The sequence below is a fragment of the Mustela lutreola genome, chromosome 8 (assembly GCF_030435805.1).
Source record: "Mustela lutreola isolate mMusLut2 chromosome 8, mMusLut2.pri, whole genome shotgun sequence".
Taxonomy (NCBI): domain Eukaryota; kingdom Metazoa; phylum Chordata; class Mammalia; order Carnivora; family Mustelidae; genus Mustela; species Mustela lutreola.
Genome location: NC_081297.1, coordinates 129,276,881 through 129,293,966, shown reverse-complemented (window position 1 = coordinate 129,293,966; position 17,086 = coordinate 129,276,881). Strand labels below are relative to the sequence as shown.

The following is a 17,086-nucleotide window of genomic DNA, read 5'->3' as shown; positions in this document are numbered from 1 at the left end:
TCTTTGAAAGAATTAATAAGATTGATAAACCCCTGACCAGACTTATCAAAAGGAAAAGAGAACAGACCAAAATTAATAAAATCATGAATAAAAGAGGACAGATCACAACTAACATTAAAGAAATACAAACAATTATAAGAACATACTATGAGCAACCGTATGTCAACAAATCAGACAATCTGGAAGAAATGGATGCATTCCTAGAGACATATAAACTACCAAAACTGAACCAGGAAGAAGCGGAAAACTTGAACAGACCCATAACCAGCAACGAAATTGAAATAGCAATCAAAGATCTCCCAATCAACAAGAGCCTAGGGCCAGATGGCTTCCCAGGGAAATTCTACCAAACATTTAAAGAATTAATACCTATTGTTCCAAAACTGTTCCAAAAAACAGAAATGGAAGGAAAACTTCCAAACTCATTTTATGAGGCCAGCATTACCCTGATCCCAAAATCAGACAAAGACCCCATGAAAAAGGAGAATTACAGACCAATATCCCTGATGAACATGGATATGAAAATTCACATCAAAATACTAGCCAATAGGATCCAACAGTACATTAAAAGGGTTATTCACCAGACCAACTGGAATTTATTCCCGGGCTGCAAGAGTGGTCCAACATCTGCAAATCAATCCATGTGATACATTAATCAAAAAAAGGACAAGAGCCATATGATCCTCTCAATAGATGCAAAAAAAGCATTTGACAAAGTACAGCATATTTTCTTGATTAAAACTCTTCAGAGTGTAGGGAAAAAAGGTACATACCTCAATATCATAAAAGCAATCTATGAAAAACCCACAGCAAATATCATTTGTAATGGGGAAAAACTGAGAGCTTTCCCCCTAAAGTCAGGAACACAGCAGGATGTCCACTATCACCACTGCTATTCAACATAGTACTGGAAGTCCTAGCTTCAGCAATCAGACAACAAAAAGAAATAAAAGGCATCCGAGGGTGCCTGGGTGGCTCAGTTGGTTAAGCGACTGCCTTCGGCTCAGGTCATGATTCTGGAGTCCCAAGATTGAATCCCACATCAGCCTCCCTGCTCGGTAGGGAGTCTGCTTCTCCCTCTGACCCTCCCCCTGCTCATGCTCTCTCTCTCATTTAAAAAAAAAAAAAAAAGCATCCGAATTGGCAAAGAAGTCAAACTCTCACTCTTTGCAGATGATAGGATAATTTATGTGGAAAACCCAAAGACTCTACCCCAAAACTGGCAGAATTCATAAAAGAATTCAGTAAAGTGTCAGGATATAAAATCAATGAACAGTGGCGCCTGGGTGGATCAGTGGTTAAGCCTCTGCCTTCGGCTCAGGTCATGATCTCAGGGTCCTGGGATCGAGCCCCACCTCGGGCTCTCTGCTCAGCAGGGAGCCTGCTTCCCCCTCTCTCTCTGCCTGCCTCTCTGCCTGCTTGTGATCTCTCTCTCCCTCTGTCAAATAAATAAATAAAATCCTTAAAAATTCTTAAAAAAGAAAAAATCAATGAACAGAAATCCGTTCTGTTGCATTTCTATACACCACCAAGACAGAAGAAAGAGAAATTAAGGACTCAATCCCATTTACAACTGCATTCAAAACTTTAAGATACCTAGGAATAAATCTAACCAAAGAGACAAAGAATCTGTACTCAGAAAACTACAGAATACTCATAAAGAAACTGAGGAACACACAAAGAAATGGAAAAATGTTTCATGCTTAAGGATTATAAAAAAAAATACTGTGAAAATGTTTATGCTACTTAGAGTGATCTACACATTTAATGTAATCCCTACCAACATACCATCCACTTTTTTTCACAGAAATGGAAAAAATAATCCTAAAATTTGTATGGAACCAGGAAAGACTTGAAAAAGCCAAAGGAAAGTTGAAAAAGAAAAGCAAAGCTGGTGGCATCACAATTCCAGACTTCAAGCTCTATTACAAAGCTATAATCATCAAGACAGCATGGTCCTGGCACAAAAACAGACACTAAGATCAATGCAACAGAACAGAGAGCCCAGAAATTGACACTCAACTCTATGGTCAACTAATCTTTCACAAAGCAGGAAAGAATGTCCAATGGAAAAAAGTCTCTTCAACAAATGGTGTTGGGAAAATTGGACAGCCACATGCAAAAGAATGAAACTGGACCATTTCCTTACACCACACACAAAAATAGACTCAAAATGGATGAAAGACCTCAATGTGAGACAGGACTCCATCAAAATCCTTGAGGAGAATACAGGCAGCAACCTCTTTGACCTCAGCTGCAACAACTTCTTCCTAGGGAAATCACCAAAGGAAAGGGAAGCAAGGGCAAAAATGAACTATTGGGACTTCATCAAGATCAAAAGCTTTTGCACAGCAAAGGAAACAGTCAACAAAACCAAAAGACAACTGACAGAATGGGAGAAGACATTTGTAAATGATATATCAGATAAAGGGCTAGTATCCAAAATCTATAAAAAACTTACCAAACTCAACACCCAAGGAACAAATAATCCAATCAAGAAATGAGCAGAAGACATGAACAGACATTTCTGCAAAGAAGACATCCAGATGGCCAACAGACACATGAGAAAGTGCTCGACATCACCTGGCATCAGGGAAATACAAATCAAAATCACAATGAGACTCCACCTCATACAGTCGGAATGGCTAAAATTAACAGGTCAGGAAATGACAGATGCTGGTGAGGATGTGGAGAAAGGGGAAACCCTCCTACACTGTTGGTGGGAATGCAAGCTGGTGCAGCCACTCTGGAAAACAGTATGAAGAGTCCTCAGAAAGTTGGAAACAGCTTTTCTATGACCCAGCAATCTCACTACTGGGTATATACCCCAAAGAGACAAATGTAGTGATCTGAAGGGGCATATGCACCCCAATGTATACAGCAGCAATGTCCACAATAGCCAAACTATGGACAGAGCCTAGACGTCCATTGGCAGATGAATGGATAAAGATGTGGTGTATATATATAAAATGGAATATTATGCAGTCATCAAAAAATGAAAACTTGCCATTTCTGCAAATGACAAGTGACATGTCATTTGCAGAAATGACAGTGACATGGATACAACTAGAGGCTATTATGCTAAGCGAAATAAGTCAATCAGAGAAAAACAATTATCATATGATCTTGCTAATATGTGGAATTTAAGAAACAAGGCAGAGGACCATGAGGGAAGAGAGGAAAAAATGAAATAGGACAAAACCAGAGAGGAAAACAAGCTATAAGAGACTCTTAAGCTCAAGAAACAGAGGGTTGCTGGTGTGTAGGCGGCTGGGAGGGTTGCAGTGGCTGGGCTATGGACACTGGGGAAGGTATATGCTATGGTGAGCGCTGTGAATTGTGTAAGACTGCTGAATCACAGACCTGTACCCCTGAAACAAATTATACATTATATGTTAATTTAAAAAAAGAAAGAAACTGAGAGGCCAAGGTTTTGGATGATTCATCCATATAAATATGAATATCTTACTATGAGTGTCCACATGAGAAGAACTTAAATTTATAACTACAAACTTCAATATCAATGAATGAGAGCAATACCATTAACTGGGAAAGATCAGAGAAATCAATCGCAAAGGACAGACTTTAGCTAGAGAAGGGAGTATTAACCGTCTAGATGAGGCAAGAGAAAAGCAAGGAGAACATCTACCCATTTCCTGGTCCTGAAATAGGTGAGATGTAAAGGAAAAAAAGTTGCCACACCCTGGAGAACAACTACAGAGAACAAGGTAGCCTCTAAGAACTGTCCAATTTCAGATAAGGAAAGGAGATAAATGATCCAAGAACAGACTGATAAGATAGGGGAGTTCCCTGATCACAGAGGAGGAAATCTAGGTTAGAAAGAAAAGCTTGGGAATGAGAGGAGGAAACATAGATCAGAATCGACAATGTACTGAACACAAACTGCATGAGAATCTAAAAAAAAAACAAATTACCAGAAAACAGAGAACTCCGCAAGAACTAAGGTAAAGATAGTGCTATGAAGCATGGTTTGATTACCACTGAAAGCTTCTGAAAGCTCCATTAGACTTCCTTCTGTGTAAGTCAACATTTATGAAATAGTAAATCCCTGAGGTTTCCCTTAGTGTTGTGTGTGTGCAGAGGTTTGTAAATGCACCAGAAAAAAGCTTGGAGAGGCGCCTGGGTGGCTCAGTCATTAAGCGTCTGCCTTCGGCTCAGGTCATGATTCCAGGGTTCTGGGATCGAGCCCCACATCAGGCTCCTTGCTCCATGGGAGGCCTGCTTCTCCCTCTCCCACTCCCTCTGCTTGTATTCCCTCTCTCGGTGTGTCTCTGTCAGATAAATAAATAAAATCTTAAAAAAAAAAACCTTGGAAAAATTACTCTAAACTGTTAACCATGATTATGTCTGCTGAAGGATTTAGAATTTAGGAAAAAAGGAAGAAAGCAGGTGCAAAGAATTTTTACTTCTTTCTAAATGAAAATAGTACATTTTGTAAAATTTTTCAAGATTTTATTTTTAGGTAATCTCTACACCCAATGTGGGGCTTGAAATTACAACCCCAAGTTTAGAAGTTGCATGGTCTAAAGACTGAGCCTACAAGGCTCCCCTCCTTTTGTGATATTTAAAAGAAATTTTAAACTACCTGTTGCTCCTAAAGTTTTGGGTTTTTTAAACATGTTTATTCTATTTAAAATTTCTTAAAAATCAGGGCACATGGGTAACTCAGTTGGTTAAGTGTCCAACTCGTGATCTCAGCTCAGGTCTTGATCTCAGAGTCCTGAGTTCAAGCCTTACATTGGGCTCCATGCTGGGCATGGAGATAGACAGACATATACAGACAGACAGATATCTTGCAAATCATCCCAGAGTTAAAGACAAGGGAAAGAAAGAACCTGATGTACCAAACTAGTAAATTCTTCAGATTTAAATTTATGTACCTATTACCTAGACCAAAGGTCTTTCTCTTAAAAACAAATACCATATGATTTCACTTAAATGTAGAATCTAAAAACATATAAGCAAAAAAAAAAAAAAGGCAGAAACAGACCCATAAATACAGAGAACAAACGGATGGTTGCTAAAATGTGGGGAATGAGGGGGAAGGGGCAAAATGGGCAATGGGGAGTGGGAAGTACAGACTTCTGGTTATGGAATGAGTAAGTCCAGGGGATGAAAGGTACAGCATAGGGAATATAGAGAATGGTACTATAATAGTACTGCATGGTAACAGATGCTAGCTATAGTTGTGGAGTGTACAGGGTAACACAGCAGAGTTCTCAAATCACTTTGTTGTATACCTAAAACTAATGTAACATTGTATGTCAACTTTAAGTCAACTAAAAACAAAATTTAAAAAAAAAAATAATAAAACACAGTATATTCAAAAGCAAAAAAAAAAAGTCTTTTTCTCCTAAATTTAAGACTAAAAAATTAGGGCCTTAGAAACCTACGCAAGGAGTGCCTGGCTGGCTTCGTCAGTAGAGCATGTGACTCTTGATCTCAGGGTCTTGAGTTCAAGCCCCACTTTGGGGAAGAGTTTACTTTAAAAAAAAAAAAAAAAAAGAAGGGGCACCTGGGTGGCTCCGTGGATTAAAGCCTCTGCCTTCAGCTCAGGTCATGATCCCAAGGTCCTGGGATCAAACCCCGCATCAGGTTCTCTGCTCAGCGGGGAGCCTGCTTCCCCCTCTCTCTCTGCCTGCCTCTCTGCCTACCTGTGATCTCTGTCAGATAAATAAATAAAATCTTTAAAAAGGGGCGGGGGGGGGAGAAAAGAAAACTATGCAAGAAAAATAAAACACTGTTAGCTTTACAAAGAAAGATAGAGATCAAATGACCAACTGATTTGCAAATCTCCTACTGTCACAATATGATAGTTAAATGCTTAAGTATTAATTCCACATTTCAGAAAGAATGTAAACATCTTGACTATGGGCACAAGAGGGAGCAATTTAGCCTTGAATGAGGCTTATGCCTGTAATTCATTCAAAGAAACTTATTCACAGAAAAACTGCCTTTAATCAGAGAAAAATTAACCCCATCTCAATTTCACATGTGACTTTTCCTAGTAGTAATTAAAAATCTAACAGCATCTGGGGCACCTGGGTGGCTAAGTCTCTTAAGTGTCTGCCTTTGGCTCAAGTCATGATCCCAGGGTCCTGGGATCGGGCCCCACATCTCTTTTAAAAAAAAAAAAAAAGCAAAAGTATCTACTCTTGAACTAGTAGATACATCAAAGCAGATTCCAAAAACATTAATGAACTAAATATGAATGGTAAGGACTACTTAAGCAAAGTTCAAGAAGCACAAATTAAAAGACACCAAAATTTGTTAATTTAACCAAATTGGAATTAAAACTTGTTAAAGACATTCAGGATAAAGTTAATACAGATAAATAAAAATATTTATATAGTCTAAAACCCACAAGGCCTAATATCTAGAATATAAAAGAAACTCCTAGAAAGCAATGAAAAAAAAAAAAAAAAAAAAAAGATAGAAATCTCAATGGAAAAACAGACAAATGATACAAACAAAACTTATTAAAAAAGGAAACTCGGGGCGCCTGGGTGGCTCAGTGGGTTAAGCCGGTGCCTTCGGCTCGGGTCATGATCTCAGAGTCCTGGGATCGAGTCCCACATCGGGCTCTCTGCTGAGAGCCTGCTTCCCTCTCTCTCTCTCTCTGCCTGCCTCTCCATCTACTTGTGATTTCTCTCTGTCAAATAAATAAATAAAATCTTTAAAAAAAAAAAAAAAAAAAAAAAAAAAAAAAAAAAAAAAAAAAGGAAACTCAAAAAGCTAAAAAGCTTATGAAAAAATAGTCAAACTCAAGTTAACAGAGAAATGCAAATTTTTTGGCCTGGCAAAAAATATAGAGCTCGATGAGGAAAATTACAAAGCTAGATAAGGAAATGAGGACATAGGAGGCCTCCTACTCTACTGGTGGGAATGTACAGACTAGAGAGCAATCAGATTTGATATTAGCATTTTCTACAATTTAGTGATTCTGCTTCTAGATACATAAACTCAAAAAATTCTCACTTCTGTAGAAGTTCAACCCCGCTTTACTAGGACAGCAAAGAGTTGGAGACAATCTACGTACCTATTAGCTAAGGGGAATGAATAATAAAACATGCTGGATGCATCCCACATAGGGCAGCAATCAGGTGTAACAAGTAAGATATACAGCCAGGAAGGATAACTCTTAAAAACAGCATCAAAAGAGATAGGAAATAGAAGAAAATAATTAACACTATAACAATTAGGCAAATTTACAATATCTGCCTACAAACAACAAACATTTTACAAGAAAACATATAATACACATGTGCTTATGAAGAACATACATTAAACATACTGGAAGGGGGTGCCTGTGTGCCTCAGTTGGTTAAGCGTCTGCCTTCACCTTGGGTTATGATCCCAGGGTCCTGGGACCAAGTCCTACATTGGGCTCCCTAGTCAGTGGAGAGTCTGTTCCTCCCTCTGGCTGTGCTCTCTCTATCAAATAAATAAATAAAATCTTTTTTAAAAAATTTAAAAACAAAAAATTGGAAGGAGCACCTATGGGGAGATGTGATATTGTGGTCAATATATTTGGTCATCACTGTTTGGCACACAGATATAAAACCCTTGTAATTTCTTAAATAAGAGCCATAGGGGCACCTTTTATATTTAGTTTTGTTCCCAGTTCCTGAAGTAGTTGTGGAGCTATAAAAGTGAAACTATTCATGTAACAAGCCCCTTTCAACCACACCTGAGCTTGTTAATGAAGTTATTTTTGGAAAGACTTGTTATAAGCTAAGGATGGGGACCATTGCCAGGTTGGAACTTTCAGCACCACACCCCACATCTCTCAGACCTCTGCGGAGGGAAGAGAGGATAGAAACTGAACTCAATCACCAATGGCCAATAATTTAATCAGTTGTGTCTTTGTAATGAAGCCTCCCAAAACCAGGAAACAGAGAGCCTCCGGACCGAAAGTGTGGAGAGAATGGTACACTAGAGAGGGCATGGAAGCTCTGCACCTCTTCCCATTTACTTTGCTTTCTGCATCTCTTCCACCTGGCTGTTCCTGAGTTATAGCCTTTTATAATAAACCAGTAATGTCATAAGTGAAATGCTTTCCTGAGAAAGCTGCTCTAGCAAATCAATCAAATCCAAGGAAAGGGAATCTCCAGTCTATAGCCATTTGGTCAGATGCACATGTAACAACCTGAACTTGCTAGGGCACCTGGGTGGGTTAAGCCTCTGCCTTCGGCTCAGGTCATGATCTCAGGGTCCTGGGATTGAGCCCTGCATCGGGCTCTCTGAGCAGCAGGGAGCCTGCTTCCCCCCTCTCTCTGCCTGCCTCTCTGCCTGCTTGTGATCTCTCTCTCTCTCCCCCATCAAATAAATTAATTAATTTTTTTAAAAAACCAACCTGGACTTGTGATTGGTTATCTGAAGGGGAGGGGGGCAGAAGGGCCCTTAACCTGTGGACTCTGCCACTATCTCCATGCACATAGTGTCAGAATTGAATTAAATTATAGGACACCCAACCAGTCTTAAAGTTATCGGATGTGTGGAAAACCTACACATCTACTGTCAGAAATGAAATAGTGCTGTAGTTGTATAGAGTAGACACAATGGAAAAGTATGTTTTTCCTTAGAAGAAGGAAAGGAAAATAAGGATGGGAAATTTTTAAAAGGAAATAAAAACAAGAAGAAACTAAGGCTTATACAGACCCAATACCATACTGGGTGTAAACTAAGGAATGTTTAACTCAATACTCCATATGTAAGATATCATAGAAGTATATGAGTGATATTAAGCACACTATGTACTGGACAACTGCTATCTTCTCAAAACAAAGTGGTTAAAAATCTATTCTGAGGGGCGCCTGAGTGGCTCAGTGGGTTAAAGCCTCTGCCTTCACCTCAGGTCATGGTCTCAAAGTCCTCGGATCAAGCCCCACATCAGGCTCTCTGCTCAGCAGGGAGACTGCTTCCCCCTCTCTCTCTGCCTGCCTCTCTGCCTACTTGTGATCTCTCTCTGTCAAATAAATAAAATCTATTCTGAGACCACAATGTATATAATATGACTCCTGGGGAATTATTCCATAAGTCGTTGGTCATTTTAACCCCCAAAACTGAAAACTCACCCTAATAATCTAGAGTTATTTAAACTGATTGAGGGGCACACTTTTAATCTTTAAATTAGTGTGCTACAATTTTTTTTTTTAAGATTTTATTTATTTGACAGAGAGAGATCACAAGTAGGCAGAGAGGCAGGCAGAGAGAGAGAGGGAAGCAGGCTCCCCGCTGAGCAGGGAGCCCAATGTGGGGCTTGATCCCAGGACCCTGACATCACGACCCGGGGCAAAGGCAGAGGCCCAACCCACCAAACCACCCAGGTGCCCCAGTGTGCTACAATTTTTAAAAGGAAATTCATAATACTAAAAGGAACATCCATTTTTTCACACTAAAAGAACTTAATCGTCTTTATCCTGAAACACCCTTGGTGATCAACTTTGTAGTAGAATAAATGAGTGAGTGAGTGAATGAGTAAGTCTTCAAATAAATCCTTAGCCCTAAGACTTGCATGACTTGCACAAAACCTAATGACAAAGGGGAAAGTGGGCATATTTCTGACCAAAGTATGATCAATAGCGCTAAGGGCTGTGAAGTACAAACTAAAGCCCAGGTGAGTCCAACAGATGTGCCCTAATCTCCATCCTTCTAAACCTCTTAGAGGCTTATGATTTATTCCAACATTTTGTCATCTCATCATAAACTCTCTTTACTGCCTGTTCTATATTGTAAAGAAAAAAGTTATTAACAACTAGAAGTCAGGGCCAATCTTTAAATACTCCTTGAAGTCACTAATGAATAGAGGCAACCAAAGACTGATGAAGGCGTGTAACTATTCCCAGTGAATACCCTGGGAACCCAACAGATTCACTAAGGTCACCTGCCAGATGTCCTAAATGCTCTTCTACACAGTATGCCCTTTCCTATTCCAGTGACTACCCAGTACCTTCCCACCTTCCCTACTCTCCCATCCCTGCCTAGTCCACCTGGCAAACTTCTATCTTTCCTCCAAACTCCAGTTAAAATGTCCATCCTCTTCCCCATGAGAGAGAATTTTTTTTTCTTCCTTTGCTATAATTGTACCATATACTTGTTTCTACTGTTCAATTTATCACATATAATCTGTTTACATATTTGTCTCTCCTTTTTTTTTTTAAATGAAGCATGCCCTTTCCAGGGAGTTTTTTGTTGTTTTAACTTTTTTTTAATTTTATTTATTTGCCAGAGAGAGAGAGAGAGAGAACAAGCACAAGCAGAGGTAGGAGCAGAGGGAAAAGCAGGCTCCATGCTGAGCAAAAGCCTGCTGTGAGATGATCCCAGGATCCTAGCATTATGATCTGAGCTAAAGGCAGATGCTTGACTAACTGAGTCACCCAGGTGCCGCTGGTATCTCCTACTTGACTATGAACAAATTTCTTAGATGCACAGACTGGGCCTTCTTTTTTTGTCAAGCTCCACAATAGTCTCTCAAACATTTAATGAATACATGAATACCTGAAGCAGAAAAAGAGTCATTAGATGTCGAACGAATCTGTAAGCCTATCAGCAGGAGCACCTGGCTGGCTCAATCTGTAGAGCATGAGACTCTTGATCTTGGGGTTGTCAGTCTGAGCCCTATACTGAGTGTAGAGATTACTAAATAAATAAATAAACAAATAAATGTTTATCCTCAAAAACCCGTCAGATGCCATAGTCAACTCCCATTTTCTTCTTTTTCTTGGAGATTACACATAAGGTAGACAAGTTACTAAAGATTTTTATTTTTAAAGATAAGCAACTGAAAAAACTAATTACAGAAATGGAATTAGTATATTTTTTTAAGATTTTATTTATTTATTTGATAGACAGAGATTGCAAATGGACAGAGAGACAGAGGAGGAAGCAGGCTCACGCTGAGCAGAGAGCCGGATGCGGGGCTTGATCCCAGGACCCTGGGATCATGACCTGAGCCAAAGGCAGAGGCTCTAACCCACTGAGCCACCCAGGCGCTCCTGGAATTAGTATTTTAATACACGATGCCAAATACATGGGAGAATCACTCACTAGGAGAATCATTAATGGAACTGGGTTTCCAAAAACCTTTCTCTACAGCACTCAACTAACTGGAGAGTGTTAAGTCCAGTACTTCCTGAAAAGAAGGAATATAAGCTAGACAACCTTTGAAGATCCTTTTCAACTCTACAATACCCTCCAATTACTAAGATACAAGGGAACTAGCTTCAACCCAGTGATAATAAGTACCATCTGATAATATATGAATTTATTAGCCTGGTTAGCCAAGCCTCCTTGTGACAGGTACAAAATAAATTCCAAATTTAATCATGCCTGGGGTAGGCAGATTAACAGCCCCCGGAAGATGTTCACATCCTAATCCACAGAACTTGTAATTATGTCACCTTACATGACAAAAAGGACTTTGCAGATGCAATTAAATTAAGGATTTGGGATGAGATTATCCTGGATCATCCAAGGGATCCTAGAAGAGAGAGGCAAAAGGTGAGAGTCAGAGAAAGAGATTTGATGACAAAAGTAAAGATCAGAAAGAGAGAAAAAGATCTGAAGACACTATTATATACCACTGGCTTGAAAATGAAAGAAGGAACCGTAAGTCCAGGAATGCAGGCACCTCTAGAAGCTGGAGAACACAAGGAAAAGGATTTTCCCTAGAGCCTCCAAAAGAACTCAGCCCTGCTGACACCCTGACTTTAGCCCAGTAAGAACTACTTCAGACTTCTGACTTTCAGAACTGTCCAATAATAAATTCGTGTTGTTTTACGCCCCCAAATTTTTGGCAATTTGTTACAGCAGCAATAGGAAACTAGTATCATGCCTAAAGAATCTCTCTTCAGACACCAACACATGGTAAACAAACTTACCATCTAAGAAAAAATGATCTCGAACAGATTCTGCAGCTAAAACAGATTTCCCACAACCTGCCATTCCATATATGACGACCCATCCTGGTTCACCATTCAGTTTGAGCAGGTTCTGCTGAATTGCATTCACCAGCTTCTTCCTGGTAACAAAAACCACCGGCCTCTGTGGCACTCCACCTTCACATAGGACTGTCTTCACTGAAATCCAAAACGAAACAAGTATGAATGAATAGAACTCTGAAATGGTTACTCAAGTTATACCATAAAACCAAAAGAAAGCAAGGTTGAGCCTTTATCCTCAAAACTCCCAAGAGAAGAAAACGTGGCTAGCATACTAACCTTAACATTCTTATTTAGCAGAACAAAAACATATATTTCTCAAAATGACGGACAATGCAAAGCTCCATCTATATCTGCCCTTACACAACCTATTCCTCTCTGACTACCCAATCTCTTTTTCTCATACTGAAGACTAGAAAGGACGGTGTAAAGGAAATGTGGAATTTTTTTCAAGAACACGATTTCTAAACATTCTTATTCTTTCCTATGCATGAACTCAATACACACAGAATTGGAGAAGAGCTTAAAGGCCTAAAAACTGTCTTTTTAATATCTAAAAGTGCCCAGTAGACAGCTCACTGGGCACGAAGAAAAATGTGCAGTTAACATGGGTGCAAAGAAAAACCTGAATTGGAAAACAGAACTATAGTTTTTTTCACATGCATTTTCAGTGAACTAATCATAATGTGTCTCTTCAACAGACTTCATTTACAGTAAGACAAACTGTAGCAATGTAGTCACTGTGATAGTAATGTAATAGAAGAAATCACGGATACAAACCATATGAAGTTATGCCACCAACTGAATCTTTGCCACCACTGGAAGAAGAGATGACAGGAATCCCACTTTGAAGAAGGGCAGCAAGATCTTTATACCCTTCATGTATTAGAGCATTGTAGAATGATATGTAGGAATAATTATCTTTTTTAAGTATCATTTTAATTAACAGAGCTGCTCGCTGCTGTTGAGTGGGCTAAAAAAATAAATAAGTAGTTTAGCATACTACAAAGAATATGTTGGTAACATAAACTAGTGGAGAACAGTGCAAGTTCTGAAATAAATGTAAGAAAATATTTTAAACTCAAATAATTATATCATACATTTTTAAATAAAAATTAGAAAGAAAAAAAAATTTTATAGCACAGACTTCCACAGAGGGCTTCACCTCATTTTTTACTTTTTCCTCCTCCGATACTGTTAAAACTCCATCATTAATCATACGATCCATGATGTAGGATGTTTTGATGTCCTTTTCCAGGGCTTCTCTATGTTGAAGCAAACAGTTTCGAGCTTTTGCGTCCATCCTCCCTCAAATTTTTTGATGACCGGTCAACCATGAGCTTTGGGCAAAAATCACAATATTTGTCAGGGCAATAAAGATATGAAAAGATGTGTAACCTCACTGGTAATAAGAAATAAAGAAAATAAGACCTTTTTGCAAAGATTTTTAGAAACAGATAAAACCCAGGCTTTCAAAGGTGTAAGAAAATGAGTATTCATGTGCCCTGCTTGAAAAGAGTATAAAATGGATGCAACTTTTCTGGAAAGCAATATAATAAGATATAAAACCATTTCAAGTGAGTATTCTCTCTAACCCAGAAATCCCACTTCTAGAAATTTACCTCAACAAGACATTCACATATGTATGCAAAAATATCCACAGGGGTCCCTCGGTGGCTCAGTCAGTTCGGCATGTGACTCTTGATTTCAGGGTGTAAGGTCAAACCCCACACTGTGCCTGGAGCCTACTTTAAAAAAAAGAGTTAACGGAGAATGTTTAGGTGAGGGGGAAAAAGGATGAAAACAAAACAAAAATTTAAAAAACAAGCAAACATGAAAACAACCTACATGCCCATCTTTCTGAATATGGATTAAAAAAATTAGAGCATGTATATAAAATAGAGTATTATACAGCCATTTAAAATAAGACCCTTCTCCATGTACTGACAAGGAAAGATGTTCACTACACACTGCTAATTTAAAAAAATCAGAAATGTGATTCCATATACAGCACAAATTATGCATTAGCATCATATAAATACATAGGGAGACATTAGGAAGTCTACTCAACATAACATACTTGGGGTTACTTCTAAGTAGCAAGATTTGGATTAGGAAGTCTACTCAACATAACATACTTGGGGTTACTTCTAAGTAGCAAGATTTGGGGGTTTCTATATCGTTTCTATAGTCTTAATTTTTTTCAATTTACATTTCATATTTATAATATTTTTTAAAGATGTTTATTTATTTACTTGAGAGAGAGCATGAGAGGGGAGAGGGTCAAAAGGAGCAGTAGACTCCCCACTGAGCAGGGAGCCTGATGCAGGACTCTATCCTGGGACTCCGGGACTATGACCCAAGCCAAAGGCAGTTGCCCGACCAACAGGGCCACCCAGGTGCCCACTTTTTTTATAATTTGTAAATTGCTCTTATGTCTTAAAATGCACAACCTTCTTTAGGTAACTAAAAACACTTTTGTATCTTCTTTTTAAGATTTTTATAAATAACAATCATACTGAAATCCTAATGTTTAGAAACTTGTCTTTACCCAATATAAGACTAAACAGAGCATTGTTCTCACTCAAGGTGAGTGTCAGCTCTAGGTCTTCATCTGTAAACACATTTCTCAAATGCTTACTCCATTAATGTTTCAGCTGAGCTGCTAAGTATGAAAAAGCAGCAGAAAATACTCACTGATGTCATTCCTCAGATTAAGAGGATACAAAGAGAGGCACCCGGGGGTTCAGAGTCAGCTGAGTGTCTAACTTTTTTTTTTTTTTTAAGATTTTATTTATTTGACAGAGAGAGAGATCACAAGTAGGCAGAGAGGCAGGCAGAGAGAGAGGAGGAAGCAGGCTCCCTGCTGAGCAGAGAGCCCAATGAGGGGCTCAATTCCAGGACCCTGGGATCATGACCTGAGCTGAGGCAGAGCTTAACCTACTGAGCCACCCAGGCGCCCCTGAGCATATGACTCTTTATTTTGACTCAGGTCATGATCTCAGGGTCGTGAGACTGATGGAGCCCTGCATCAGGCGCCATGCTGAGCATGGAACCTGTGTAAGTAAGATTCTCTCTCTCCCCCTCAGGGCACCTGGGTAACGAAGTCCATTAAGTAACCACCTCAGGTCCTGATCAAAGCATTGTGAGATCCAGTCCCGGGTCTGGCTCCACACTTGGGGAGTTTGTTTCTTAAGTTTCTCTCTCCTTCAGTTCTTCCCCCGACATGAAGTATTTATCCTACTCTCTCGTTCTGTCTCACATAAATAAATAAATAAATCTTAAAAAAAAAAAAAAAAAGAGTTCTCAAGAGTTCTCCCTCTCCCTCTGCCCTCCCTCCCAACCCTACTCTAAGAAGTTTCTACCAGCTTTATTTCAAATACAATGCAAAATTTTCCATGGGTATAAAACCCAATCCGAATATTTGCAGGTTTTTAAAAACATTAACAGAACTCTACCCAATGTAGTCAGTGTCTAAACGTGTTCAGTAATTTATTCATTTAATAAACATTTGAGCCCCTCCTCTGTGCCAGGCCCTGAAGTCTACAGAGAAGATTAAATCATATCCCTGAAGGAATTCATAATCTAGTGGGAGAGAAAAATTTGAAGAGATAATTAGAATGTGATGTCCTAAGTGCAAAAATATGGATAAGCACAAATAATTTAGAGTGTACAAAAGAAGAGGGATAATCATTAAGTTTCAACAATGACCATATACTTGTGGCACTTGCAAACATGGGAAAATATTGTCTATACTTGTCAAGGTTCACCAAATGCCCAGTACTAGCATGAAACTGAAGGATAAAAGAAAAAGTTATGATCAGAATCAAGGCTACGGTATTTTTCAAACGTTACTAACGTTCTACGACCTCAACTGAAACAAAACATTCCTTAATCATTAGTTAACTTTTTAGGGTGTATCAAATTGCTAAACAGACACCTCTGACAACCTGAAACTAATTTCCAATTTTCCCCAGCCCTATTAAAACCAAATATGTACATTTTAAATACGTTTTTAAACTCTGAACAAATCCTAATATTACGAACAAATTCTCAGCGTCCCACGTCCTGTAACCACATCAAAAGATAAAACTCAAACTCTTCAAAGATGTGATATAGAGAGTAAAGAGAATTTCATCCAGGGAAACCGTAACAGTTGGCTGCTTCCTCTTTCTGTAGTTTATCTTCCTGGTACAGGAGCAGGATGGTTCTCAACTATTCCCTGTCCCAGAATTCTGAGTCCCTGAAATCGGCTACTGAACCTCCAGAGAACCCAGCTCCGACAGAAAAGCGAGGCGCCAACTTACCCAAACCTGTGCACAACGGCCTTATTGGGAAAGACAGCCCTGCAAGGACAGACAGACTGGGAAGTCCAGGTGGGGGTGGGGGGGCGCGGCTGGGGAGGTAAGCAAAGGGGGCTTCCTAAAGAGAACGCAGGGATCGGCGCGAGGCCCCGGGGCAATTCCGGGCCTCCCAGGTGCCCCTCCAGAGCCTTCTCAGTCCGGGGCGCCTCAAGACCCCCGGAAACCTCTGACCCGCGGAGAGGCAGACGTCACCCCCACTGACCCACCACACAGTCCGGGGCCGCCGAGGTGAGGCCGGGTCTGAGGCCCGCCCTTCGTGGACCCCACCCCAGGCACAAAGGGAGGAGGGCACTCGAGCTGCCTCTCGCTCTTTCCTTCCAGCGGCAGCTGCACCCCGGCCGAAGTCCGGCGCCACTCCGGACTCCGCCTCGACTTCAGGTCCTGGCAGGTCGCTGACGGCCCAGACGTCTCACCTTTGGCTTCCTCGCCCCTTCCGTCCAGGAATAAAAGAACCAGCGTCCACTGGAAACCTCCTCCTCCCCGCCCCAGAACCGCGGAGCAGTCAAAACGCACCCGGCCCGCCTAGCCAGGACAGCGCGCGCCCGCGCACGCAAATATACACACCCCGAGCCGCCGAGAAGCGGCCGCCGCCGCGCGCGCTCCCTCCGCCGCCAGTGCCCGCGCGCGCCATGGCGGGGGCGTGGCTAAGCCACGGGGGCGCGCCTCCTTACGAGGACCGGGGACCTAGGCGGCGGCGCGCTCCACGTGGCGCGCTCTACGCCTCCCAGCGCCGCGCGCGCCGGGAAGCCACGATTTCAT

At 40.4% G+C, this 17,086-nt stretch overlaps 1 protein-coding gene across 7 annotated transcripts in view; it reads right to left on the bottom strand.

The window, feature by feature from the left end:
• The window catches only part of APAF1 (apoptotic peptidase activating factor 1), a 90,868-nt gene extending 73,902 nt beyond the window's left edge, over positions 1 to 16,966 (bottom strand). For 2 of the 7 annotated variants that reach the window (XM_059186588.1, XM_059186594.1), the window contains exons 1-5: positions 16,741 to 16,885; positions 13,586 to 13,711; positions 13,129 to 13,303; positions 12,744 to 12,936; positions 11,904 to 12,101 (exon numbers count right to left, since the gene is read on the bottom strand). In XM_059186588.1, coding sequence (XP_059042571.1) covers positions 11,904 to 12,101; positions 12,744 to 12,936; positions 13,129 to 13,266 — 529 coding nt within the window. In that variant the 5' untranslated portion in view covers positions 13,267 to 13,303; positions 13,586 to 13,711; positions 16,741 to 16,885. The other 5 variants (XM_059186590.1, XM_059186592.1, XM_059186589.1 and 2 more) reach the window with 5 other exon arrangements.
• Positions 16,967 to 17,086: the final 120 nt, after the last annotated feature.